Genomic DNA, 27,644 nt, shown 5'->3' with positions numbered 1-27,644 from the left:
TAAAATACGGAATACCCGGATATATCCGTTATCCGGATAGTGAAAATTATAGGTATCCGAACTAACCCTAGTACGTACATCACTGATTCCTCTAGGGGTCAAATGTCAACCAAATGCTATTTTTTCATGTTACTATAACAACTGAAGCTGTAGGAACACCGCCAAGAGCGATAGTTGCAGTATTTTTGCTAGGCTTTCAGTAGAAGTTGGCAAACAACTCAATGAAATCAGGTGAACAAATATAAGTATATAAAAAACCATGTAACAAATTTTTATGCCATAATTTTAATTATTCATTTATCATAAAACTGTAAAAGGCAGAAACCCTACGGTATTTTCTGTATTTCAGTATTTACAGATTTACCGTAACAGTTCACAGTTTCATGAGATTTTTGTTACTCTACCTACCTGTATACTGGAGTACTGGTATATATAGGCTATTTATTGAAGATAAAATAGCAGAAGCATACACAACTGCTGATTTAAGTAGGATGCGGTACCGTAGCTGTGGAGTAGGAATAGAATATGAAACTATGGCGCGGCGGTGTGGCTCAACGGGCTAAGCGTTAGGAATTCGCTCGCCACCGCACCTCTAGTCACTCTGCATGGGTTCGCAGGTTCGAATCTCATGCAGGGATGGTTATGAGCGAGAGGATTGCTGGACTCCTCGCCGTCGTTGGGTGGTTCACGTAACCGCTGGTCGGTTATGGAATCCTCCACCACCAAGTCCATGCTTCCGAAAACAAACAATACAGTAAAAACTAATCCCATACCCGACTTGGAATGGTAACCGGACGAGAGGCCGTGGTTCGCCATATGGATAAGCCGTCTTATCGGCTTTCCTCTCCCCCGGGATAAATATGTAAATCCTATCCTATCCTATTACTGTATTAAAATATTTTTTCCATTAAGTTACTTTTCTTGGTTTGTATTTATGCCACCGGCAAACTTGTTACTTTATTGTTGTTAGATTGTTGTTCCTATGTTATGAATTAGCAATATACTAAAGCGCCAACTGCTGAAATTTCCTGTCCAGCAGTTGGTTTTCGGACTCTTCAATGCAATCCCAAGAAACTAACTAGCCCATCTCTATTAAGCGATGTTAGATTACTGATAAATACGGTACTCAACGTCAAAAACACTAGTTTCCTAACTCTTAAATTTCACTTTTTCAAATTAGATATTTGAACTTTGGGTGTCGCTGCTTGTTAACCAGCTTTGGTTCCCCCCGATTTCCCCTCCGCAGTAAAACTGTAATTTTCATTTTGTTTTCTTATTTTCTGTGTTCATTTTTTTTTTGAAAACATAAACTTGAATTTATACCACATAATCGTTTCTTGGCAATACTCTTTCATAAGACATTTGCCAGCAAAAATATTTCATCATAAAAACTTTCGGATAGATTGAGGCTATAAACACATTCACAATACATAGGCTACTACATTTTTTTTTCAATCAGTCTGATAAATTGAAGAATCACAATGCCGAAGAAAGGAAAAAAGGGAAAGGGGAAAGGAAAGAAGGGCAAAAAGAGCGGGTAAGTAACTTATAATCTGTTCACAAAGAAAAATTTGTCTAGCCTGCTGCAGCTTAAACTTTTGTAAGTTATGACCAACTTTGAATATGTTTAGATTAAAATTGAACATATAAGATTTTAAAATTCTAAGTTGATTTCATACAATTGAGAAATAGATTGCTATCAAGTCCATCCATCTGAAAACAAAATAACCGACCTTCTATTCCATACCCGATATAGACTGGTAATCGGACGATAGACCATGGTTCGCCATATGACAGTATGATTAAGCTGCCCTATTGTCCCTTCTTCTCCCAGAATATGTAAATCAGATCCTACTTTAAATTTAATTTGATTTCAAACTCTAAGCCAGCAGCAAACAAAATATAGTTGATAGTTTGCTATATGATTTTGATTACCTTTTAAATTTGCTAAACAGTTTTTATGCTCATATTTATCAATTTTCTTAATAACAATATACAGATAATTCCATATTTCTTGTTTCCATTCTAATGTTACAGAAAGAAGGGTGGAAAAAGAGGAAAATCTGGAAAGCCCAAAGTTGATAGAGATTCTGAATTAACAATGGCAGTTGCAAATGCAAAGTTATGGGCAAGTCGGCTTGAGGTTACTGAAGTTTCAAGAAATGAATACAGGTTGGATATGGAAATTGTCAAATTACTAAGTTTCATTTGTCCGGTTGGTATTATTGAATTACCAAATTTTGGTTGTTAATAATTTTTATGTAATTTTGTTTTTCAACAGAGAATCTTGTAAAAAGTTAGCAGTAGATAATGAAAAGTTACATGACACTTTGTTTCAATCTGAAAAAGACACAATTGATGTTATCACATATATGAAAAAAGGAGAACTAGACAAAGATGATAAGGTTTGTTGAATATCATTTTATATGTTAGTATGTAATTGTTGTATCACTGTATTTGTGGTAAGGTATTAGTCAAGATACTGAGTGATAATATATTTTTTGATTTTTTGTCAGAGAATAACAATTAGGGTAGTAGATACCATCTCAGTTCTCGAAAAGCTGGAGTTTGGGTTTTTGATGTGACATATTTGTCATATAGATCATACATAAAATGTTTTCATATTTCTAGATTCAAGAGTTGGAGCATCAGCTTCGAGAATTCAAAAAGGAGAGTCGACAAGAAAAAGAAAAGTTTGTGAGTTTTGATTGTCTGACTTTCAAATCGATCTTTTCAAATCTGACTTTCAAATTGATGAATTTATAAACCATACTTTCATGTCGGGTTTATCTGGCATGATGGGATATCTTATAGGCCTAATACAGTAGTTTCCAATTTATTTTTCTAGCGACCTAAATTTTTTAAAAAATAAATTTTGTAAAATCTTGCTACCCAGGAATATGAAATTTCCGCAGATAATGACGATGTATTGCAAAATAATGCGATCACTAGAACACGGCTAAGGCAATCACAAAATTTCAGAGGTCATTTCAGAATGTGAATGCAATTTCCGTCTCAAGTTCACCTACCCACCACCTTCAAGAAAAATACAGACAAACAAATAAGAAAATTATCATTTATTTTCCAGATGGCAGAATTTAATGCATCAGCTGCAGAATTAGAAAACAAATTACATCAAAGAACAAGCGAAGTGAAACTAATGCAGTCTGAATTAAAGATGGTGAAAGAATTTCGAAGGTGAGAATTTGAACTTTCAACTCATTTCATTGAACTGTTGACAAAATATTTCTGCCATTGTGATAGTCAAAGTCCAAGTCTGATGTTATTGAAAGTTCATTCTCAAATGCTTGAATATCAGTTACTGGTATGTTCAAATGAGAGAGCAATAAAGGCGTGACTTCGTTTATAGATACCAATTTTCTGTTTTTAGTTATAGAATGCCAATAGTGAATTATCTGTATATGTAGCTGTTAAGGTATATTGAATTCTAATTTTCATCAAGTTTCATTTTTGTTCATGCTTCTTTTAAATTGCTTTGTAAACTTCAGAAAGCGAGCACAAATGCAATCAGAATTGGATGAGATTCGTGAAGGACTTTATCTTGCAAACACAGAACACAAAGACACACTACAAAAAATGGAACACAAGGTAGTCTTATTCAATGCATTATAACAGGCTGTTTCAGTGGAATTTGTTTCATGGGGGACAATTATCTGGTACTTTTACCCACCAGGAATTTTGAAATGACAAAAAAATAATTATTTCTGGTAATTCCAGTTAGATGGTTGCAAATAGTACTACTGCTATAAATGATATAATTACTCATGTGAATGATATATCTTGTTTTCTGTTGTGACTAAATCAGATATCTAATGAATTGATTTTTTTTGCAGTTTTTTGAAGAAAAGATTCGCCTTGAGAGAGAAGCAAGTCAAAAAATAGCTGAACTTGCGGAAAGAGCTCATACAGAAGCAATTGCAAATTTGGATGAAACAACAAGATCTGTTTATAAGGAGAATGTTAGACTAAATGAAGCACTGAGTTATCATATAAAGGTATGATATGCTTCCCGCCTCTCATTATAGTAGTAATAGAGGGAGAGAATTTTCATCCTTCATGAGTTATCAAGGCGGCCTCCTATATAGTTGCCAGCCCATATATGGGAATATCTGATAAGATAATCATTCTACATACAATGGCTTCAAGGCAAAGTAAACCATAACTTGTAGTTGCACGAACCATTCCAAGAGGATGAGTAATGGAGATGAGTCACTATTGATTCACAGTCACGCAAACCATCCTAAGGATGTGAGGATTCTGCCAATCCTCTCACACATGGTTATTATAGAATGCCAACTTACCGTCAATCAAGCATGGAAGGCCAGTAATAATTGCTTTGTACTATTCTCATACCTTCCCAGTGGTTTGATTGGGCAATCCAATAAGTGAATATTATCATTTGCTTTTAGGAATCTCAAGACCTAAGAACTGAAAGAGACAAACTTCAAAGGGAGGTTGAAGAATTGAGGGCACATAAAGAACTCAATGATGCAACAGTGAAAGAAAAAGTGACCGAGAGTAAACAGAATAAACAACTTATCGCTAATCTCAAAGAAAAAGTTGAAAATTTGGAAAAAGCTTTGAGTAAAATGGTGAATAACTACTATAGTCCTAATTTAGATGCTGGACATGAATTTCATATTATAAAGTACATGGACAAATAATTTTTGATCTACATTTTGAGCATTGACATCAATTCAGCGGTTAATTTTTTAACAGCGGTAATTCAAATACTTCAGCATCATACTAAAGGGAAATCTTTCGAACTCATTTAATTATCCGAGAGTAATTAACAACAGTTCAAAATAAACTTACAGGTGTAAATGAACCCTGTTACTTCCAAATCTAGAACAGTATATGTAGAAAAAGTATATTTTGAAATGCAACGATTGCCATGCTTTTAAGGTTCATGAATTTCATTCTGAAAAAAGAATATTGGAAGAAAAATTTCGTGTTGAAACTGCTGTGACTAGAACCGATGTGCACAGACTTGAAAGAACTTTGTCGTTGAAAGAGAGAGAAATGAATAAAGTGAGTATTATGAAGTTTTTATTAATCAATCAATTGTCTTTTATTGTCTGAATTGTATGAAATATAAATATAAACTATTATTATAATAGGTATTTGATTATAATTGAACTATATAGATATATTAATATGGACTTTCGGATTTGAATGGAACCCCAAACCCTGGAACATATTGGCGAAACCAGTAATCAGTATTTATTTTATCACCATAAAGAAAATACACTTTATGCGAACAATAGAAATAAAAGACAAGAATATGGCATTTCAGGGTGAAACGTGGCGCGAGAAACCAAATCTGGTTAACGAGCAGCGACACCCATGATTAAGTCTAACAGTACTTACCGGTAATGTACAAAGGAGAAAAGAGTCGAACATGACATCATGAAAAAAAAAGTTTACAGCAGAACAGAAAACAAAACCGAATACATACAAAAATAAAAAAACCTTCTCTGTTAAAATCCACTGGTTTATTGTGTTCTGTGATGGGAAGTTTCCAATCAATATTAAATTTATATATTTTTGTAAAGCGAAGTAATGCATATAGAGTAAAGTTAACATTGCATTTCTTACTACCAGGTTAAATTTGTTGCTAAAAGTATTCTTGACCAACGAACTTCAGTTGAGGTGTTTTTCTTGGATGCTTTGGAACAAGTTCGCACTGAGATTGCATTGAACAGGTAATATGCCCATGGTGGGATTAAACAGATTCGGATGAAAACTGTTCTTGGGAAGCAATGATAATCAGCAAACCCATTCTTGAGCGGACGAGTAATATTATATTTCACGTTTCGAAAGTTAATATTAGATTTATGTTAAGCTTGTCAAGTTGATGTAGCTTAGTAGTGATATAGATAAGTAAATATTACATACAGTGATAGAGCTAAAAGTAAGTTCGATACAAAAGGAACCTGTTATTAAAATCTTGAATTCCTAGATTTGCCCCAACTTCTTTACTGTTATTATGAATATTTTACGTATTACTAAATTTGTCTCCCCAAAACCTAATTTATTGAATTTCTAAATTGTTATTTTCAGAGCCCAGTATGTTCAAGCAGCAAAATCAGCTTATCAACGTAAAATGATGGCAGCTCATGCAGGTCAAGGGAGTTATCCAAAAATTAGAACATTTCAAAAATCTGACTCGAGTACAAACAGTGTCTATGCAGATCTAAGCGAAGCTGAAAATTGGTAATTATATCTGTTATTATAATGTTACTGAAGCATAACTCGGTGCTATATTTCATTCATATGTTGAGTCGATTTTATTTTTTCCGACCGATAAGCAGTAAAAAAATTTTCATATACAATATCCAAGAAAAAAATATAGCAACGACATCGAAGGTTTAAATATCTGATTAGAAATAATTTATTTATGGAATTTGAATATTGTATGGTTCTGTTGAATTATCAAACTAGCATCTTTTAACCGACAACCATCAGATAGATGGCGGAATCCCCGCTTCTGGATGACTTCTGGAAAAGTGCTTTGTCCTGAAAATAAGTTTGTTGAATTTTGAAGATGATCTTGCCTCCTTAAACTATCAATAATGCAAATTACTGTTGTTATACAAGATGAATTACCGCTTATATAATATACAGGGCGTCACTAGGAAATAAAATCGACATCAGAGAACTAACCTGGGAGCAGAAAGAGAAAGTTTTAAGATTATTATTTGCAAAAATGAATGGAATTGCTAATTTAAAGAAAAAGGAACAGCAGAAAGCCCTGCCACACCCACCATCTGCTCCAGCTCAACTTAGCCTCACCAACAAACCAAGGTGAGAATAATGAAGTTATCATATTTCCTGATAAAAGAAGCAAAACAGAATGATACTCTTTCAAATTGAATTGACGACATCAGGGGTGTGCAAATGCGGCACGCAAGGAAAAATTGTGCTGCCTGCCATTTCTGCAAGGACCCCTAACAATGCAGCTGAATCAAAAAGAAACAATTTTTTGTACTTGCAACTATTAGAAAGGCTATATTAAATAGAGGTATGGCCCGCGGCTTCACCCAGTTATTTGTATCTGGCCCTTCTGTAAATAAGGTTGCATGCACAGGGCACATCCCTGGACTACACCATAATTGGTATATTGATCTTGAAAACTATCGATTCTAGATGATAATTGGCATTCAGTTTTGTGTATATTGTTGCCATGTACCATGCGAACCTTCGTGTATGTGCTAGTCATACAATGGTGAAGTTCTGGTGATGCATTAATGCAGGGGAGGCTACATGCGGGCCGCGTCCGGCCTGCTGACTGTATCCAACCACACTCTGTAATGTGGTCCGACACATCATTCCTGAAAGTTGCCGATCGCTCTACTCTCACCGCAATGTCAGTGCGAGTTGGTGAAATAAACAATTGCTTTAGTGAACAAACAATTGCGTTAGCACACTTGTTAAACAAACAATATAAGGTCAAAGCAGAGAGTAAACGTTCCCCACTACTGCTAACAGTTATATTTATATTCTAAATATAAACAGATTTTAGAAATTAGATTTAATATTAAGTTTTATTAACCATAAGATATCCCAAGAAACGTAGAGTTGACAGAGAGTGTCGAGCATTTAACAAAGATTGGATACCGTAGTATTTTTCGAAATAATCCGGCCCGACGAGGACTTAATTTTCTCACATCTGGCCAGCTGAGTAGAGAAGTTGCCCACCCCTGCATTAATGTTTTTATAGGTTTAAAAAAGCATATTTTCAAATACTTGTGCTTCTTTTTTAAGAATCTAATACGATTAATTAATACTTCCACTGCTTCAAGAATTCCTTTTTTTTTAAGTTAGGAAATCCTTTTAGCTAACTTATACACGTCTATCACAGCGACGAAGACAAAGCACCAGAAGCTCCTGCGTTTTTAACACAGTCAGAGGAAATACAACAACAGCAGGTCACAAGCATACCAGATCACAATACCAGCGGAGTATCTTTACCCGATATCGGCAAACCTAAGGCAATAGTCACATCATGAAGACTTCCATATTTTTGCATCGCTGTTTTATATTTTTTTATAACATGAAATTATAAAAACTGTTGGAACATTGTGATTGATATTTTAGAAATGAAATTTTATTCTAATTTTATCAGAAATATAAATTTTAGTGAATTTTCAATTGATGTTCTGATTATACAGAATTTCTAATATGCCAGATGCAGGCTACAGATGAATTTTTTTTTAGTATATTACTTTATAACTTGCTTATGGGTCGAAGGTGTCGTTCATACACAGTTACCAATACCCACATCAAGTGAGATAAATTCAAGAAAACTAAAGCAAAAATAAATAGTTCAGAAATAATTTGAATATACTGACCTTAGTGCAAATTGAATTTGTTACCTGCTCGCCTAATTAGGTCTATCAACACATGTACTGGGCACGGGATCATGTACATGCTTTCCCCAATTCAGACTTAGGTATTTGGTATTTCTGTAGCAACAGGCTAGCATAGCCTACCTACCTAAAGTCACAGCTACTTTTTATAGATGACTCCCATTCTTAATCTTACAAATGCTCTGCACTCACTGGATGAATAGAACCTGACCGGATTAACATCTCAAAATCTATTGCCTACATTTAACTCATTGAACATTGTACACTTTAGGTAAACATGTATATTTTGATTTGAAAAGAAAAGCATTGGCCCTAAAATTACATTATCAAATGGTCATTGCAATAATATGAAAATTTATGAGGCAAGCAATATATCTTTACATCAATTTATCAAGAAGATTGTGTAGACATTTGACATGATTAAAAAGAATAGTCACACATGGCCTACAGTCCACCATGTCCATGCACTAAATTTCTATAACTCACAAAACATCTATTATAAAATGCGTCTTTTAAAAGTACACCACATAAGGCACGACTACCAACACATATACATTTATCTCATCACTGGCATGGCAACTGCTGCTTTTGAATGTGTGACATCTTCTTCGCGCCACAACTGTGTGACGGTCTTCAACTGTGTGTAGAACTGAATGCCCTTGAAACAGAATATATACATAAAGATTAGTGTGAAGTGACACCAACCAGAAAACATATGAAGCATATATAAAACACATAAACTGATAAATAAATCTCACTCAATTCACATAGAAAAACTAACAGTGGTTAGTATACTTTGCAATTCTCATATGAGTAATCAATCATTTCAATTATCCGATCATTTTAATAATAGGTGAGTATATTAAAATCTTCATGACAACCAGATATGACTTACCTGCTTTCCATAAAAGTTGACATCACCACGGAATGAGGCTCTTGAACCAGTGAACGAAAACATTGGTAGAGGAACTGGAATTGGAACATTGACGCCTACTTGCCCAACATCTAGAAGAAAAAGTAGCATATAGATTCAGAATATCTTCACAACAAGGATTTTAATTAGTGAAATTTATCTATGATTGATGAGATTATAAATGCCTTGCACAATTTTTTCTTGTTCACACATACATGAGTATATACAACTATTGAAGTTTGAATCACTGGCATTAGTGAACGCATATTACTATTTTCTCATATATCTTGGGTAAAAAAAAAATACAATAACAATGCCTCAGTTTCTAGTCCAAGTTTGGTACGAGTATACCAACTAATGAATCACCATCCCAACTTAGACAGTGTGGCCAGCTATGATCAAGTAGGGGGCTAAAGCACGGTAAATCTTGTAACATTAGATCATCCACACGATTGTGGGAACCCTACTTTATGCAGGGTAATTAAGAGGCAAAAGCCATCGCCTGTATTAATTCTTGCGAGTATTAATGAGCCAAACAGCATGTGTTACAACTCATTTTCATATCATGGTCTTCTCACTTTATTCTTACCTATCTCATTAATAAATTTTCTTGCTGTTGCCCCACTTGAGGTGAAGATAGCTGTTCCGTTCCCGTATGGATTATTATTAATAAGGCTGACAGCATCATCAAGACTGTCTGCTTCAAGAATCACAAGGACAGGCCCAAATATTTCCTCTTTGTAGCAGGTCATGTCAGGCTGTAAATAATTTTGTTCAAAGAAAGAATGTTTAAACAATGAAAAGGTGTAAAAAACAATCATCAAATCATGTAAAAGGGTAGAGAAACCATATTGTAATGGCCTTAAATGTAATTACCGAAAATTATAAATATCATACACAACATTATTGCTAAGCAGTGGTTTCCTTTGAATTTTTCAAATGTGGTCAGAATCTACAAATGGAAAATTATAAAACATCAAAAATGAGACTCGATTAGAGCAACCTGCCTATTTTCTGTATCTGAATTCATTGCACACACAATACTTTGCCTTGATTTAGCTAAACTATAATACTACTGTTATAATAATACACACATATTACCTTTACACCAGTAATAATAGTTGGGCCAACAAAATTTCCATTTTCGTAACCTTTGACTTTGATGTCTCTTCCATCAAGCAAAAGTGTAGCTCCCTCATCTACACCGGACTGAACAAGTTCATTTATCCTTTTCTTAGCTTCTGGTGAAATAACTGGTCCTAGATCTGCTCCTGGTTGGTCACCTATAACGAAGAGTACTATTAGGTTAGTCCAAGTAATCAAGAGATTCAAAAGTAAACAAAAAAAAAGCAATAAACATATTGCAACTATGATACATTTTAGATATTTTGGAGCTTAGATACATGAAAAGGGTAGAATAGTAAAATAATATTAAAAATGATTTTTACTTTGCATATCTTCTTTATAAAGCAGAGAATCAGAAAAAAAGGGAAGAAAACAGAATGAGCAAAGCACTAGTAAAATTCCAAAACCTCCTGGGTGCAGCTGCTCGATAACTAGTTTTGGTCCCCCGCGACTTCCCTTCCCCAGTCTATTTAATTATCATTTTCTCGTGATTTATGTTCGATTGTTATTGATTTTACTGGATGGAAAAAATAAAATTGACTCAACTCTGGTATATTAGAACCAGACGACAATTATATATGGTTATATTTGCTATGCTCTTACCCACCTGCATTTACTTTTAATTTCTTTGCTCTTTCTTCTAAATCTTTAATCCATTCTTTGGACTCTCCAACAAAAACTGCCGTAGAAAGTGCCATACATCTTTGACCCGCTGCTCCAAACGCAGCTCCTACAAGTTGATTCAGAGTATTTTCCTGGAATATGTTAATATAACTTGTGATGTAATAATAATGTGTCAATATATAACATTAAAATATTGCTCATTTTTTGCAAATAAAACATATAAATGAATTCAACTATATTTGAGAAAACAAACATATATTGTGGGCAATACCCTTAGGATATCAATGCTACTGCACCATATAAATCAGGGCTACTCAACTGGCAGACCGTGATCCGAAAACGAACCTCATTTTGAATCATTGGCCCCACTTTTGATATGTGCAGGTTTCCTTTTATTAAATGACTTAACGTTTTAAAGGTTATTTTATGTTTTGCTCATATTTGCATCTGACTAGATATAAAGAGAAACTTTAACGCCATAATAAACAATGCGAACAGTGCTATCTTGACTAACGAATAATCCCAAGCCGGCCAAGGAAGTGCACATTTAGGGATGTTGAAATATAATTCTGGAAGGATTGCAACACAGTAATATTGAAGTTTTGTATACGGATCTTTGGTAAAACTAGTTGAGTAGCCCTGATATTAACCAGCATTGTCACATTCAATAATTACATTGCATTGGAGGCCAAACCCATAAATTACAGCAATACCTACCTTGTTTGCATCAGGTAAAATTACGCCATGATTCTTGGCTCCCATATTTGATTGAACTCGTTTTCCATTCTTCGATCCTCGTTCATGAATATATTCTCCTGCTTGATTCGATCCAACGAATGATATTGCTTTTATTGCCGGATGATCACATACAAAATTGACAGCTAAAAATTCAATTTCTCTGTAAAATTTCTATGTAAAACATCTATATATTCTAAATGACCTGGGTTCCGTTTTTTGGATCACCCTATATATACATATAAAATACTGAGTGTCAAAATGATCTATTATATTAATATATGCTACAATGATGCGTCAATACAGCTAAAGACAATGCTTATTGGGTTATTGTTATGTTATGAGGCTGATGAATTGGGCATTGCCGCATACTATTGCAACTGTTACTTCTCATCTCATCCTAAAGGTTAGCAATTAAGCAAGGAGAGAAACTAGATTTTACATATTCCAGAGTAATACTATCAAACAATACATAAAAATATACACAGCACAGCACACACATGTGTTCGTATTATATTTAGATAAACTCAAACTTTTTACAGTACCCTTAGTATGTGCCGGTAGGTTTCAGTCCCTTTACACAACTTGATGTAAAGTAGGCAAACAAAATTAGTTACCTCCATATTGGTACGCACACTTCTGAAGCCCCCTTTTTACTATCAGTCAATAATCATTCCTATCACATCTACACTTTTCCAATCTTACCATCTCTAGCCCCATGTATGATATTAAGAGTTCCATCAGGGAATCCGGCATCTTGTGCGAGCTTAGCAAGAAACATTGCTGCTCCTGGATCTCTTTCAGAAGGCTTAAGAACATATGTATTTCCACACACCATGGCCATTGGGTACATCTGATATAGAAATTTTTTTTTATTTCAGATATAAGCTGGATTGAATACAACAAACAGAATCTGTGGTGATAGTCTCAATGCAAATTGCATGAGAATACAGATTGTCCTGAAATAATATCTACAATATTTCAGTAATTTTGAAACTGGCATTATCTAATCTAAAAAAGGGAGGACTTTGAAATACGTTAAAAAATACAGTAAAATAACTATGATTTCACATAAATATTCAATGCTAAGATTATACAAGTTGACACAAAAAATGTTGTTCAAAATTTAGCGCAGCCTTCAAATTTCCACTTTATGTCTGAAAATCCTGTGCAATCAAAATTTAAATCACTCACCCACAAAGGAATCATGGCAGGAAAGTTGAATGGTGTAATACCAGCACAAACACCTAGTGGATATCTGTAGGTCATTGTGTCCATATCTTTTGCCACTGATGGCAGAGTTTCACCAAGAGCAAGAGATGTAATGCTGCAGCAATGTTCAACAACCTCTGAAATAATGTTATAAGCAATTTTGTAAGGTTATCTGCTTCCACTCTGATCAGGGATCTAGATGAGTTGAGGGCTATATTGTTTAGGAAACATTGAAATATTTCAATCTGGCAACATATTGCCCAAACATAGCCAGGTCAAAAAACCACCACTAAGCCATTGAGCACACAGAAGATGTCAAATAACAATTGACAACAAGGGCCATATTTTCAAACTCCACTGATTCTGAAGTCAGATTTTTATACTCCTAATGGTAATCAAAGACAATATTTTCAACAATTCCGAAAATCACTTAGATCACTAAGCATTCTCAACAGACACTCATTAAAGGAAACTTGCTCGTCCAGAGTCTGGTGTAAATTTTCACCAACACATTCCTGAGGACAACAGTCCAAAGTGGGAATATTTCCACAAATTTTCCTCAATTTTTTACTGATGTGCAATGCACTGTTATCTCTAGTTGCAGACTACTGGTATATTAACAAAATTCTCACGTAATCCACGAAGAACATCTCCCTCTGCATCTGCTAGTGTTTTCCCTTGTTCCAAAGTGATCAATTTCGCAATTTCTCCCTAAAAAAATTCAGAGTTTAATATAGATGAAGAAAATGTAATTTTATTACATTTTGAGTCATAACTTGTATTCTAGCACTTGAAATGTTTGTTGTTTCAGACTTACAGAATTATAATCGCATAAAACACAACCTATAGAATATTTGTATAAAACAACAATTAGCTGCAATATGCTATTAACCCCCAGAAGATATAACAAACCTGGTTTTCTTTTATTAGTTGCTGGTACTTGAACATAATTTGTTGTCTTGACATCACAGATAATTCAGACCAAGCAGGAAAAGTACGGACTGCAGCTGCAGTTGCTGCCTCCATCTCTTCTTGAGTGGATTCAGGAACTCGAGTGATTATTTCATTGGTTGCCTGAACAGGCGGGTTTCAATCAACATTATATTATTCAGAGTTGAAAAAAATGGATAAAACCAAAAGACTATCGCCACAAAAAGGGGCATTCGCAATAGAAGTCTGAAAATCATTTCAAACTGAGTATATTTAAGCAGAGGCCGCTTGTGCAAAGACATTCTCGGAGCAAAAGATCACAAATATGTAGCATAATAATATGATCTGAATATAATTTGTTCTATTCTCCTTTGATTACTGTAATCGTCATCTTGAGCAAATGACATTATACAGTCAATTTTGAAGTTGCTGCAAATAACTTAACCAAATATCAGCGCAGCACCAAACACGCAGAAAACTTCTTTTCAGAGAAAAAAGGATTTTAAAAAACAACATACTGGGTTAGCTAGATCAATCCATCTATCAGTTTTCGATTCAATGAATTTTCCATCAATGAACAATTTTGTAGTTGCCTGTGAATAATAAAAAAAAGCAATTTATTATCGTTAATTAAAGGCAAATAACAAAAGTATCGTAAAAATCTGACATTTGATAGATATGATCATGAAATTTCCATGTAATCCAATGAGAAATGATAATAAACATCAAGACCTAATGACTACAAACCAAAACAAAAATAAAAACAGGGTGCTCATCCAGATAAATACAATACATCAACCATTTTTAGAGGGAATAAAGCTGGAATAGATTAAATCGTTTGAAAAAGAGATGGGTAACTGCTTCCTATACTGTGGCTGGTTCAATGCCTATAACAAAAATTTGTTAAAACCACCGTTTCCGCAATAAGCGTGAAAATTACATACAACTCATACAGGAAGTTGGTAACAGGATATAGATTATAAATGTGAAAATCACAATGTTCATACAATAGCCATTTAGAGTTCTTTCCAAACAATTAAAATGTCATACCCCAGATGAATGGCGATAAATATTCTTTCCTCTTTGTGCGACATCAAGCACCTGCATAAAAATATTGTTATGTTGAATTCGAGGTGATATATTAAAAACTATTTCATCTGCATTGTTTTTAGTATTGGAAGTCATTAAAGGATGCATAAGTACATCGAAATACAGAAACAACGTTTCCATTCATATTGGAACAAAAAACATTTTCAAAACTATCTATATTTCAGAAGATTCTCTCAGGCAAGGTGACTTAAACCGGCAGGCTGTCATTTAGGAAAGAATAGTACGATTGGGAATTGCTTTTTCTCTATGAACTAGCCATCGATATAACTGAGTCTGAGAATATATTCCATTAAGCATGATTGAAGCACATACCTTTATTAATGAATTCAAAGTTATGCTAGCTAGTCATCACATATTGAATAGTAATGACATTGAAATTGAATTTTCACTTAATATAATTCAAATGCAATGGTTGTATACATTTGTAAAAGAAAATCGTGTAGATCCAAATTTCATAAGTATTCTAAAATTTGGATAGGTAAAGCAGTCAAGCATGGAGTATAATAAATAATATTTTGTTATAGATTTTGTATAAATAGTATCTGAACCAAAGATTGAATCAGATATCCGTATAAAACAATTCACACAATACTCAAAACAATGACGCAAATATCATTTCCTAGTATATGAAGTAGTTGAACATAATGATGGGTGACTTCCAACTTGTGACCTTAGAAAACTTCTTACTACCGGTATATATGCTAAAGCTCTGATGCTTTCTCAAAGAGTGTTTTAACGAGTTGGCGCTCACAAACTGGTTTACATGTTTCAAATCAGCATTTTGATTAAAAAATAATAGACCACATGCCCATTGAAATTTGTGGTAGAAAAATTCTAGCCTAATCCATCGTAGCTTTTTCATTGCTACAATTTTTGATTGCTACAACTAACTTTAACTCTTTGGAATACAAAATGATTATTGAGTTATTGGATTCATTCAAAACTTAATTAAAAGAGACAGCTAAAATATCAATTATTTTCTCATGATTACTGTTTTATTAAAAATGTTACGGAAGTAAACAAGGAAATAGATTCCCAAAAAAGGCAACTCCAACTTCCTTGTTTCAATATAATGTGAACAATACTCATGACTACGAACATAAAATAGAACTTACCTTTTGAAATATTCTTTGTGACCGAAGCATGTTAAATTGTGATTAAATAAACATTTAAAAAACTAGCTGGAAATGTAAAAATAGGATACAAAAAATAGGAATGCAACGAAATTTCAAGAAAATAAACAAAATCATCCTATAAGCAAATTAGAAAGATATTGCAATTCCTTGAAGACCTGAGCACTTTTAACACACCAAACCATTTTTAAAGAAAAAAATTAAAAAGTATTGAAAATACAGAAATTCGACAAAGCATAGTACAAAATTTATGTCAGGAAATTGAATGATAAAAAACAGCTGGAGCATCAGATAAGATTCTTATTCCTTGAGTCGTCCGTCACCATTAAAAAAGTACAAATATAATAAAGAATTCTGGTTACTAAAAAACGAAGTATTAAGATTTGTTGCTGTATTCATCATGTTAATTACTCCTGTCATTAAAGTTTTAATTTAGCACACAAGACTGTACACTCCTTCAGTGGAAAACCAGATTTAAATGAAAGTGATTTAGTCTTTTTGGACCTTGTTACAAGCACTTTAAGCGAATTCATAGAAGGTTGTGCAATTGAACTGAATGTACTTGTGCACTTTCCATGAGGTGAAGGATGCCATATTAATTTACTAAGTCGCCGTTTCTGACAAAGTGAAGGGTTTTTTATTACATCATAAAGCCTAAGTGAAGGATATTTTATTATATCATAAGGAGGCAACACAGGTTTTTTGAACTGTGTATCATTGCAATGCTTTTTTGTGACCAAAACAGGTGAAATCATCCTCCGCTTCAATACAGGAGAGGCATTTTGTGATGATGTCCCATTTTTATTATCTTCAACTTTAGGTAACTCATTATTAGTAAGTTTATCCCTTATAACATTATTTAAAGTACACTGCTGAGGTTTGCTAGATTCCAAATTTACATCCCCACTCGAATCCCAATTCATCTTAGTATTTTTATTCAATAAATCTATATCTGAATTACCGGTACCTCTTCCATCGTCAGATATACAGGATATATCAATGACTTGACCCGAAGTTTTTTCAGCTTCTTGTATACAATCGACTGAATCAATATCCATCTTTCGGTATGTAACTTTGAAATTTGTATTTTTTGTTTTAGGAGCCAAATGATTAACATGACCATGGTGTTCTATGGAAGGTTTGGGATTGACATCTGCAAAATATGGTGATTGTCTACTATTTTCCTCTGGTACAATTTCATTACCACTATGTCCATGAATCCCGGGATCATTACTTGAAAAAGAAACAGGTTTGTTCTGTGCATATTTTGGCGGACATTTCCCTGAGTTTAGATTATCTAGAAGTTTAACAGAAACGTACATAAATTGCTGATAACAATGCAATCGTTTATTCAGTTCCATTCTCCTCCTTCTTTGACGACCTACGAGCAATGCAGGTTTACAATGGAGTGGCATTTCTGAGCCTTGACTCAATAGATCTTGCATAACCTCTGCCAAAGTAGCAGCAAAAACTTCATTTTTGTTGTTCATTGTCTCGTAAACATATAGCAGTATAGCCTACTTATTGCTGATAGCTGAAACAAAAACATAAAAGCTGAAACAAAAACATAAAAATTTTAAAATCATGTTATAAAAAAAAAATTAACATTCAGACATTACAATACCTTCGGACTCCTGAAACTAAGATGAAAAATCTTTATACTTCACCATACAGCCATAGCTTAAGTGAATGTCAGAATAAACTGTACCTACTTTTTAATTAGTGAATTTTGCCAATGAGTTGCAATCTACAGATCTAAGGTACCGTAAGTCTGCGACATCAATATCTGAATACTGGTCGAACCAGTTGATGTTTACAAACTTGAAGATACGACCTCGTCCTTAATTAATGCAGTACACTGGTCCGGTACAGCAGTACCGGTATGTACGGTACTACTGTACTAGGCTACTACTACATGATTTAGATACGGTACTGCAGTACTGGCCAAAATACACTTTTACAAACTTTACCAGGTTAACAAAATTGATGACTTGAGGAGGAGGGCTGAAGTTACTATTGAATGGAACATCAGGACAGAATGAATACCGTACCCCATATCACTAGGTACCGGTACTGGTATGGTACACCTGCAGACCTGTACGTTTGTACGTGGGGTAGAAAAAAACACTTTATGCATGTTATGCAAATACGGCATTCAAATCTTCTTCTCATCGGCATAGCAAATGCAAGAATCTGCGCGAACGTACCTTTCAGCCTTCGGCTTTATCACGCATCTGCATAGTGTTAAAACATAGGTCGTGTACCGGTACCATGAAAGCTTATTCACCAAAAAAAAAATTAGGTGACTGAGCTGCTTTACATCTCAGACTTACGCTCTGAACTCGCAAGATAAGAAGGCGTGCCGCGTGCTGGCCAATGAGAATTCTAGCAGCTAGCTATTATATGCTGGCTGAGCAACCGACTACGGTACCGTGTGCAACGTATGCCGGCGGTTCTTCGATTTTGCTCAAAGTGATTTTGCCAATCCTCCGAACCCTTGCAACATATGTTGGGACAACTTTGTAATCCTCACGTGTGGCATGGAAGCTTTTGCCCAAAGTGACTATAACCGTAGTAGTATATATTTACGCAATAACATATAAGTACCATAGTCACTTTGCTTTTGCCGGGCCCTGATATATTCCACGATTATATAAAGTCAAATATATGCGTGTTTATTTGCCTCAAAATGCAGCAGCATCTAGATAATAATATATATATGTACGATTAAACAGTATAAGCGAGACGGGATACACATGTTCAAGACCTTACTGGGCTTGGACACAAGTGCGCGTCATTGTGCCCTTCACAATTATAACAGAAGAGGGCGGCTGCATTACATTAGGACAACAGACATAGCGAAAATATACAAATAAAGCTTCAGTATAATACACAAAACACAGGCTCGGCACAACGAGGCTATTTACAATAGTCAACTTTCGTAATCTATTTTTAGGCCGGTTCTGTTACATGTTATTTTTTTGTAATGCTAACCGGTTCGCTGATCTCATAAAATTCGGTGAGACGGTTCTTAGGTTCTATAGAACCCACTGAATACCACTACTGCTTAAAGCCAGTGATGAGCAGGAAAAATCGCAACTACCTTACCACCCTCAACCTTCGTATCCTCGGCCCACTGCCTATCTTCTCCTCCCCGACCCGCTGCCCTACCTCCCCAACCTTTCTATCTTCGACCCAATGCCCTATATCTTCAACCAATGGCCCTAATCTCCCTCAACCTTCCTATACTCGGCCCACTGTCCTATCTCTCTCATCCTTCCTATCCTCGACCCACTGCCTATTTACCTCGACCTCCCCATACTCGGAGAGGCCGACCGTCCTATCTCTCTGAACCTTTTTAACCTCAACCTACGGCCATACTTCCTTTTTTCTTCCTATACTCAACTCATGGCCCTATCTCCCCCAACCTTCCTATCGTCGGCCCACTGACTATCCCTCTCAACCTTCCTATCCTCGACCCATGCCTATATTCACCTCAAGCTTCTCTGCCTCTGCCTTTCTTCTGCAACCTTTCCACCCACGACCCATAGCTCACCTATCCTCGACTTACCGCCCTACACTACACCGTACCTAAACTAACCGCGCTTTACCCACGCTCCGCTCATCACAACCAAACTTGTTTGCTTGTAATTATGTGAACTTACAGGTTTTATACGGCTTGGGTATGCCAATGAGATGATTGAAGCCTACGTCGACGAAACAAGCATACAAGGTTGCCGCCATCGTGACATATTAATATTGGGTATATTTGGATATGTAACAAACGTAGCCTATAGCTTCAGTGAGTGTAAATGCTGACAAAAATGTTTGAAATCTTTAAATCATTTGCCAGGCCATTTAAATGTAGGCTGCAATCCCAAATGGTAATCAATCACCATAAGCAATAGCTTAAAAATTTTCTACTTGCTAGGCCACTGATGTTTCTGTGAATGGGTGCACGGATGGAGCTAATTTGAAATATTAACACCTGTAAGCACTGAATGTGAAACTGCTAACACGAGCAATAATAGACGACAGTTTCACCAGGGGAATAAGATTCGGAAGGGAAAATGGAACAGTCTCCAAGTTACGCTAGTGTTATCAGTTAATATGTGTAATCCAGCGACCTAGTTTCAGAAGTTAGTATGAATTAACATCTTTTACCATACATACGTACGAATGCCCAACACGCTCGCCGTCCTCAAGATGTTCGACATTTTAAAAACCTAAACTATTAAAACTAAGCTCAGACTGGATAGGGAAGACAGATATATACATCAACTTGACATGAACTGTCTCAACGGTTCCATTACATTTGAACCCACGTACATTTGAACCCATGACAATTGCACCTGTATGCTATTGCACCTATGGAATTTTTTTTGTTTTTTGGATAGTTGAACCCATACTAACCCTAACCCATGGGTTTTAGCACCCGCATATAGATTGAACCCGTGGATATACACATGGGTTCAAATGTACGTGGGTTCAAATGTACGGTCACCGTCTCAACAAATGATAATAAGTTTGTACAGTAAAATTAGATGTTTATGCCCCCACCCCGCTACCCAAAGCTGGTAGATAAATACAATCAAAAGACCCAACAAAAGCTTTGGGGTTGGCAGCCATGAAAATATTGAGAACCCTCTACCCAGCTGAAAAATCTTCCATCCCAAACAGACAGATCTCCGATATCACTGACATCAAAGTTAGGCTACTGCTCAGTTGGCGATCTTCTTGCGGAGAGTTAATATTGATTTTGAAATTACCGCAGAGCTCGCAGCAATTGTGCGGGTACGACTAGACGCATTGGTCTGTGGGAAGCTGTAATGAAAAAGATAAAGCGTCTTGGCTTGGCTTTAACGAAACTTTCGGAAATAACTACTTATGTCGCCCCATCAATGGTTGGAAAACAACAGTTTTATTGGTATAATAATTGTGAAAGTTTGGTGTGCGGGTATTGTTTGTTCTTTCATTAACCTGTAGTCAGTGTAGCAAAACTAGAACATAATGCCATATTGAGTGGCACGCGCAAATATTTCAGAAATGGCGGGATAAGTATGATAGACATCAAACTAAAATCTCATGCATGTCTCTTCCAAAAACTAACCACAATACTTAGCTTAAATACCCAACCGAATTCTATCACTTCGAGGCATTGCACACTCTAGGCGCGAAAATAAAAATATTCGACAAATCACTATACGACAACTCGCCCCACGCACTACATTTGATCACGACTTTCAACATATCCTGAGTATTAGTTATTTTATGGACCCTGAACCATCCGAGTAGCAAGGAGGAACCCTGCGCTTCATTTGCGATAAGTTAAAAGACAAGACTTATGAATTCGACCAAACGGAAAGTTGTGAATTGCCAAAAATACACTTAACAAATGACTTGCTAGACTAGAGCAACACTTTTCAAATGCCGAAAGACAACACCATATAGGATTAAAAGAGATGGGTACCTCTTTGCCACAGAAAGTAGAGGTTTGGTATAATACGAAACAACAAAAACTCTCGCTTACTAAATTGAATTGTAAATTCTGTAGAGAAAACCCGGATACCACCCCTCACATCTTTCTGAGGTGCCCCCAGTATTAGGCTTGCACGTAATTGACAAAAATCGATTCCGTAATTACGGCCAAATCGATTACGTAATGACCCCGTAATTGCGATATTTTTTTCACACTTTTAAACCTATCATAACAACCAATTTAATCCACTTCTATTCCGAATGGGACATCGACAGTTGGGACAGTTTGGTTTTCATATTTCCGCCAGTACTACACGCCGGCGACAGATGCTAAAGACAAATATCAAGGAGTGAATTCAAAATTAATTTTATTCTGATTTTTATCTTTTGTGTTAGCTTTGATTTTCCTTTATCAACTTTATCACCCAATTTTATGCGATCAATTTTATCATTACCAACACTGGTAAGTGATAATATATTTATGAAACGATAGTTTGACTTTTTTTAAATCGTATTAACGTATTAATACGAGTTTCGTATTGAATAAAAATTTCGGGTTTCTAATTTATAAATCAACGACGAGCGTATTCTCTCGTTTGATTATACTTGCGCTTGCCTCGCAACGAAGACTTGTTATTGTACCGTTTTTTTACATTATCCGACTTTACTACCTAGTTAGCATTTTATAATAATCATTGATGCCGACTTATTGACGATATTCCGATTACCATGCTTCATTTTACATTAAATCATTTCGCGGCCTAAATGTTATAACATTATTTGCGATAAATTTAGATCAAATATTAATTATTTGCGCATAATTTAAATACCGTACTTATATGACATGCCTTCTCCGAAAATACAAAGTTATATCGCAAAACAATGCATTTGGTGACATTTATTTTGCACTCTCGAAAATATTAATTTACTTTTCTAACTCAAGTCGACAATCCTATCGGCTAAGATTGACACAAGTTTGGTCGAGTGCCGGTGGTATTTGAGTCGACGATAAATCAAAATAAGTTGCCGCATTTGGTAAAGACTTTGTAAAGACATATTTGGCCGAAATAGTGCGAGGCATTGTGAAAACAAGGCCAAGTCCGGACAGATGTATAACGATAAAAGCGGTAACAGAACATCAAGATTTTGTTATAGAAAATGCATCTCGCGCAGAATGAACATGGGAAATCCCGACTTTTTGTTGTTTCTCTGCCGTCTGAATCGCTTTACCGATGCCGAAAAGACTAAGTTGCGTTGGTTCATTACGCAATTTCTCTTCCTTCGTCATATTGCTGTTTGATAAGCGCGACATTAATTATCACGACATTTACAAATAGACCATGTTTGGTAAGTTGTCTCTTACATTCTTTAGTCATTTCACCCGAAGAAGTTGAAACCAGGTGTGTTGGCGTCCATCGGTCTCAACACAATTCTATCCCATATCTACGCTTAATATGTACATTTGCCATGCTAGATAAGTTGATAATAAGTTAGTAAATGGCAACGCGTTATGCCTTCTCCATCTGCGTAACAAGAGAGATAAAAACGGCTGCGAATACCGGAACTCTAACTTCTTCTACCAATTAAACTTTAATTTTTTACAATCGACGGAATTGACTGCTCTAAAGAGAGCTCGTTTCAATCGCGAAAGCGCTCCACCAATAATTACGAATTTACGTAATTCGTAACTTCGCTTCCGTAACTCGAAATAATTCCGTAATTCCGTAAATCCGTAAATTACGTGCAAGCCTACCCAGTATGTTACGCTTCATAACTCAGTTATCCAAAAACTGGAAATTATAACAGGCCACAAATTAACATTATGTCGGCAACAAATATTCGACAACACTTATATATGAATTTAAATGCCAACTTGCTCTACCCAAATTTTTCTTTGTACCAAAATCTGAGGTCATGAACCTAAAAATTGAAAGCAAAATAGACATGGAACCGCCTGGGATATAGAAAGTGTACTTCAAAGGGTATTATTAAAATTTACTCAATATATGGACCCCATAATATTCACGCATGAATCGGCTCCGATATTCGAACTCAGCTCAGACTGGAAAACTCTACTACTTCAAAATAGAACAGTGACTTAGCCCCCCATGCAACGCCATACCCGTACCCCATAAACGGGAGCATAAAAACTGTTAATACATCACAACCCCAACAGAAATGACAAAATGAAAGCTTCAAGACGCCAGTTATGCTATGTATAACTTGTCATATTTGAAGACAACCCTTGACATACGTATGACTGTTTCAACAGCATGCTTATGAAGCGTTATACCGTTTAAGACTCTGACAATATGTATTATAATGTGATAGTCATAACAGGTGGAATCGTTCTCTGATCCGTAAAAAAAAAAAGAAAACCCTCCGCTGTTCACTATTCGATTAAGGTGAGATCCGTTCTTTACCTTTTGAGAGGGCGAAGGCGAAACGGAGCACTTGTTTTTCGCGCATTTTTAAGGGGCCTCTCGACAAGGGAGAGTGCAACGGTTTACGGACCCGAGCAACAGGCCCTCGGCCGAAGAAGTATATCTGATTTGAGGACAAAATATTTGGGTTTATCTGTGGAACGGTTTAATTTAAGTGACTCCAAGATCGGAATCGGGTTTACTCGGATTATCAACTTGAACTATTTGGATTATTAACACTGGGATTTATCGGACCTGGAGATGTCCTACGCTACAGCTCTTTCTAAAGGACAGGCGCCCGAACCAACGTCGAGGGTAAGGACACTGTTTGTGGAGATCTCCAAAGAGTTGACGTTTCCTGAAATGTACGAAATATTTCACCACAAACGGCAAGATACACCAAAGACATAGGATGCCTGTGGTAGTCAAAGCGTATAGCCGATGGTTTATATACTTCAAGCCCTTGGTAAACGGGACGGGTGCTCGCCGAGAAACACTCCTGGGAAGTGAGGGCCGGTTTTTGTCGTATCCACCGCCAGTCAGGATCTCTGTCCTCAAAATCGCGTACGAGACACCCGTGACGCAGCGATTGGAGCTATAAGGCGCACCGGATGTGGAGACACAATCAGGGCTGTAAGATTTTGACACAAGGATACGGACGTCCACATTGGGCACACGGCTTTCACTGTCAGAAATTTTAAGATCGAAAAGCTACATCAATTTGTGAACGTTGACGGCATTTGGTGCAAAACAATTTTTGCCAAGTGAACTATATGTTCAGCGTTGCAAAAACTACTTTGAAAGAGGACACACGGCGGCATCATGTGTAAACGAAGTTCGTTGTCGCACATGCAAAAAAACAGGCCACATCCAGAAGCACTGCATTGGGAAACCAAACGAACAAACAGAAGAGGAGACAGAAGCCGCACCAACTATACTTGATAGCCCATTGGAAATAAATAAAACTACTCGCAATAATAAAACGGATAAAGACGCCTCAATAGGTTTGAACTCTGCAACAACTTTTAGACCAAGGGGCTTCAGATCCATAAAAGTACCGAAAGGCCAACCAAAAAATACCACCACAGAATTACAAATACATTTTGAAGACACGAAACAAAACAAGGAGAAATCTAAACCCAATAAACCTGTGTCATTCCAAATCACATAAATATTATCGACAATAATCGAAGTCCTTCCCGAAATGAACAGCCATGGAAATATCTTATACTTGGTACAACCGAAAATTCAACTTGCCCAGCCTCCACAATGGGCTGAAGATATAAGACCTTCCTATTTACGCCGCCATCTCAGTTAAACACTGATAACATCTTCGAAGCATGAAATTGGAGGTCCTGTGGCAGCTTTATTTGCTCCAAAGTCTCAGAGAACTGTTCGAAAGAAAAGTACTGTTAACAAGGATGTAAGCTCGTCAAATCCTGTAGCTGCTCCAAACCGACCAGGAGTCACAGTGCTCCGAGAGGTAGACCGGAATCACCATCGCAAAAAAAGAAGGAATACCAGTCCCGAAAACTTGGACTCTAGCGAAAGAAAAAAACCAAACCGGTTAAAAAAGCATACAACACCAAAAAGAAAAAACTTTTATCTAATTCTAGATGCGGTTATGCTCCATCAACGTAAACGGGTTCAGTATACATAGGGCTGAAATAGAAAAACTGTCATCAGGAACTATAAACCGGATATCTATACCGGAAATGCACAAAATCAATATAATTCAATTAGATCAGGGGTGGGCAAATTACGGCCCGCGGTCCGGATCCGGCCAATGGAGTGTTCCATTCAGCCCACTTGTTCCTGCTAAAATTATGACTATAGTTTTCAATAGATATAAATAAATTTCCGTTGAAAATATCGAATAAATAACAAATCGTTCGCTAAAGTAATTTCCTTCCGCACGTATTATCAGCCTGAATACAATGTGCGATAATCTATCCGAAATATTTATGCAATTCAAAAACTCTACACCAGAGTTGTTCAACCTTTTTGGCCGAAGGGCCACATGTAGTTTACTAATAAGTGCGCGAGTCACTTGACATGGTAGTTATGTTTTAGTTTTGCTACACTGACTACAGGTTAATGAAGAAACAAACAATACCCTCACGCCAAACTTTTACAATGTACCACTTGTATCCCTTGTACCACTTGTCCCATGTGTACCACGTGCACCACTTGTACCACGTGCACCACATGACCCACTTGTCGCTAATACCGCGTGCATTTTGCTAAAAAGGTCGATTGTTTTGGTACTATGGTTAGTAACATACCATCACTTGAATAAAATAAAAAAATTGTGCGTTGGATTTACCTTTTTATCCATTTCTTTATATTGCTGCCGAAAGTTTCAGTGTTATCATTATACAAAGTTGTAAACACGACGCGGATTGTAAAGGTAAATAATTTTGATGATAAATTAAATATTCCAATCGACTTTCATTGTACTAAAATAGATTTTACGTCGTGAGATAATAACGGTTATATTTTAAAAATTATGCGAGTGGCAGCATTGCGATTGAACGGATCGGAGTTTCAAGTACAGATTTCTCTAATCCGCAAAATGGCAAAAATACGGATTCCTAATGGCGATAACGAATTAACAAGATTGCAAAGATACCTATCAAAATAAAATATAATTAGACAGTTTATCTCATGTGTTTATGTCCACATATTACATTTGTTTTGTTTAGAGTAGCAATGTATTTCAAGTCGTAACGCGAGTTATGTTAGACACAATTAAATTAATTAGCATGGATTGAAAATTATACGCAACAGACAAGTCTCACTCACAAATCGTTTTTTTAACATGCGAATAATCATGGCGACTGTTTTATGAGGGAAACGAAATATTATATCAAAATATCTGGCAAATTTTTAATAGACAATGGTCAATCAAAAGCTGCCTGCTTAATTTTTAATGAAACATGTTCGGTGTTCAAAGAATATAATATGCAAGACATTTTCTAGCCAAACAAAACTTTTGGCTGACAATTTTCGACACAAGAACTGAAACTCAAGGCAGCAGATATGATTATAAAACTGAAACAGCAACAACGTACCCGTATCAAGTTTTCATCTACCCAAGAGACTGCTACAAAGGCAAGTTTTGTTTTTGCACACAGGATTGCAAAAAGCAACAAGCGTTTTTCGGATGCATAATTTGTGAAAGACTGCAGAGTTGACGCTATCAACATTGTGTGTCCAGAAGTCAAAATTCGAAGCAATTCCCATGTCACGGATAACTACCGTTCGTAGAATAGAAGCTATTACTGCGAACTCACAAGAAAATCTGTTTTATATGGAAAATACATTCAAAAGTTTCTCCATCAACACAGCACAGTCGATTTTTATCAGGGGAATTGACAAACATTTTTGCATCACGGAAGAATTGTTATCCACGGAGAGTCTCAAAAGCACTACCACAGGGCAAGGTCTATTCAACAGTGCTATGCACTCTTTAGGAAAGTCAACGTTTTATTCATTTTGAGTTTTGAGTAAGGTTGCTGTTTCGGACCAGATTTGAAATCCCGATGTCTGGATTTTTACCATCTAA

At 35.9% G+C, this 27,644-nt stretch overlaps 2 protein-coding genes across 3 annotated transcripts; one reads left to right on the top strand and one right to left on the bottom strand.

Annotated features, from left to right (window-relative positions):
• The first annotated feature begins 82 nt into the window (after positions 1-82).
• Positions 83-8,143, top strand: LOC120325790 (basal body-orientation factor 1-like). Of its 2 annotated transcripts, XM_039391957.2 has the most exons (14): positions 83-231; positions 1,460-1,537; positions 2,038-2,172; positions 2,282-2,405; positions 2,632-2,697; positions 3,089-3,198; positions 3,510-3,609; positions 3,855-4,016; positions 4,431-4,613; positions 4,927-5,052; positions 5,626-5,726; positions 6,085-6,237; positions 6,649-6,828; positions 7,886-8,143. In XM_039391957.2, exons 2-14 carry the CDS (start codon positions 1,482-1,484, stop codon positions 8,031-8,033), a joined length of 1,644 nt encoding a protein of 547 aa, XP_039247891.2. In that variant the 5' UTR covers positions 83-231; positions 1,460-1,481; the 3' UTR covers positions 8,034-8,143. The 2 variants fall into 2 exon arrangements, with proteins under 2 accessions (XP_039247891.2, XP_077967811.1); XM_078111685.1 differs by lacking the exon at positions 83-231 and having other exon boundaries at positions 1,337-1,537.
• A 508-nt stretch (positions 8,144-8,651) lies between these two features.
• On the bottom strand, positions 8,652-16,220 carry LOC120325791 (methylmalonate-semialdehyde/malonate-semialdehyde dehydrogenase [acylating], mitochondrial-like). The gene is made up of 13 exons (XM_039391958.2): positions 16,158-16,220; positions 14,983-15,033; positions 14,451-14,525; positions 13,915-14,076; positions 13,635-13,713; positions 12,985-13,139; positions 12,496-12,643; positions 11,773-11,936; positions 11,039-11,186; positions 10,408-10,589; positions 9,896-10,064; positions 9,289-9,398; positions 8,652-9,051 (listed from the first exon to the last, which is right to left on the bottom strand). The coding sequence occupies exons 1-13, from the start codon at positions 16,185-16,187 to the stop codon at positions 8,950-8,952; spliced, it is 1,575 nt and encodes a 524-aa protein (XP_039247892.1). The 5' UTR covers positions 16,188-16,220; the 3' UTR covers positions 8,652-8,949.
• Positions 16,221-27,644: the final 11,424 nt, after the last annotated feature.

The sequence above is a fragment of the Styela clava genome, chromosome 4, assembly GCF_964204865.1.
Source record: "Styela clava chromosome 4, kaStyClav1.hap1.2, whole genome shotgun sequence".
Lineage (NCBI taxonomy): Eukaryota > Metazoa > Chordata > Ascidiacea > Stolidobranchia > Styelidae > Styela > Styela clava.
Note: the sequence above shows the minus strand (reverse complement) of the source record. Positions and strands in the feature narration are given on the sequence as shown.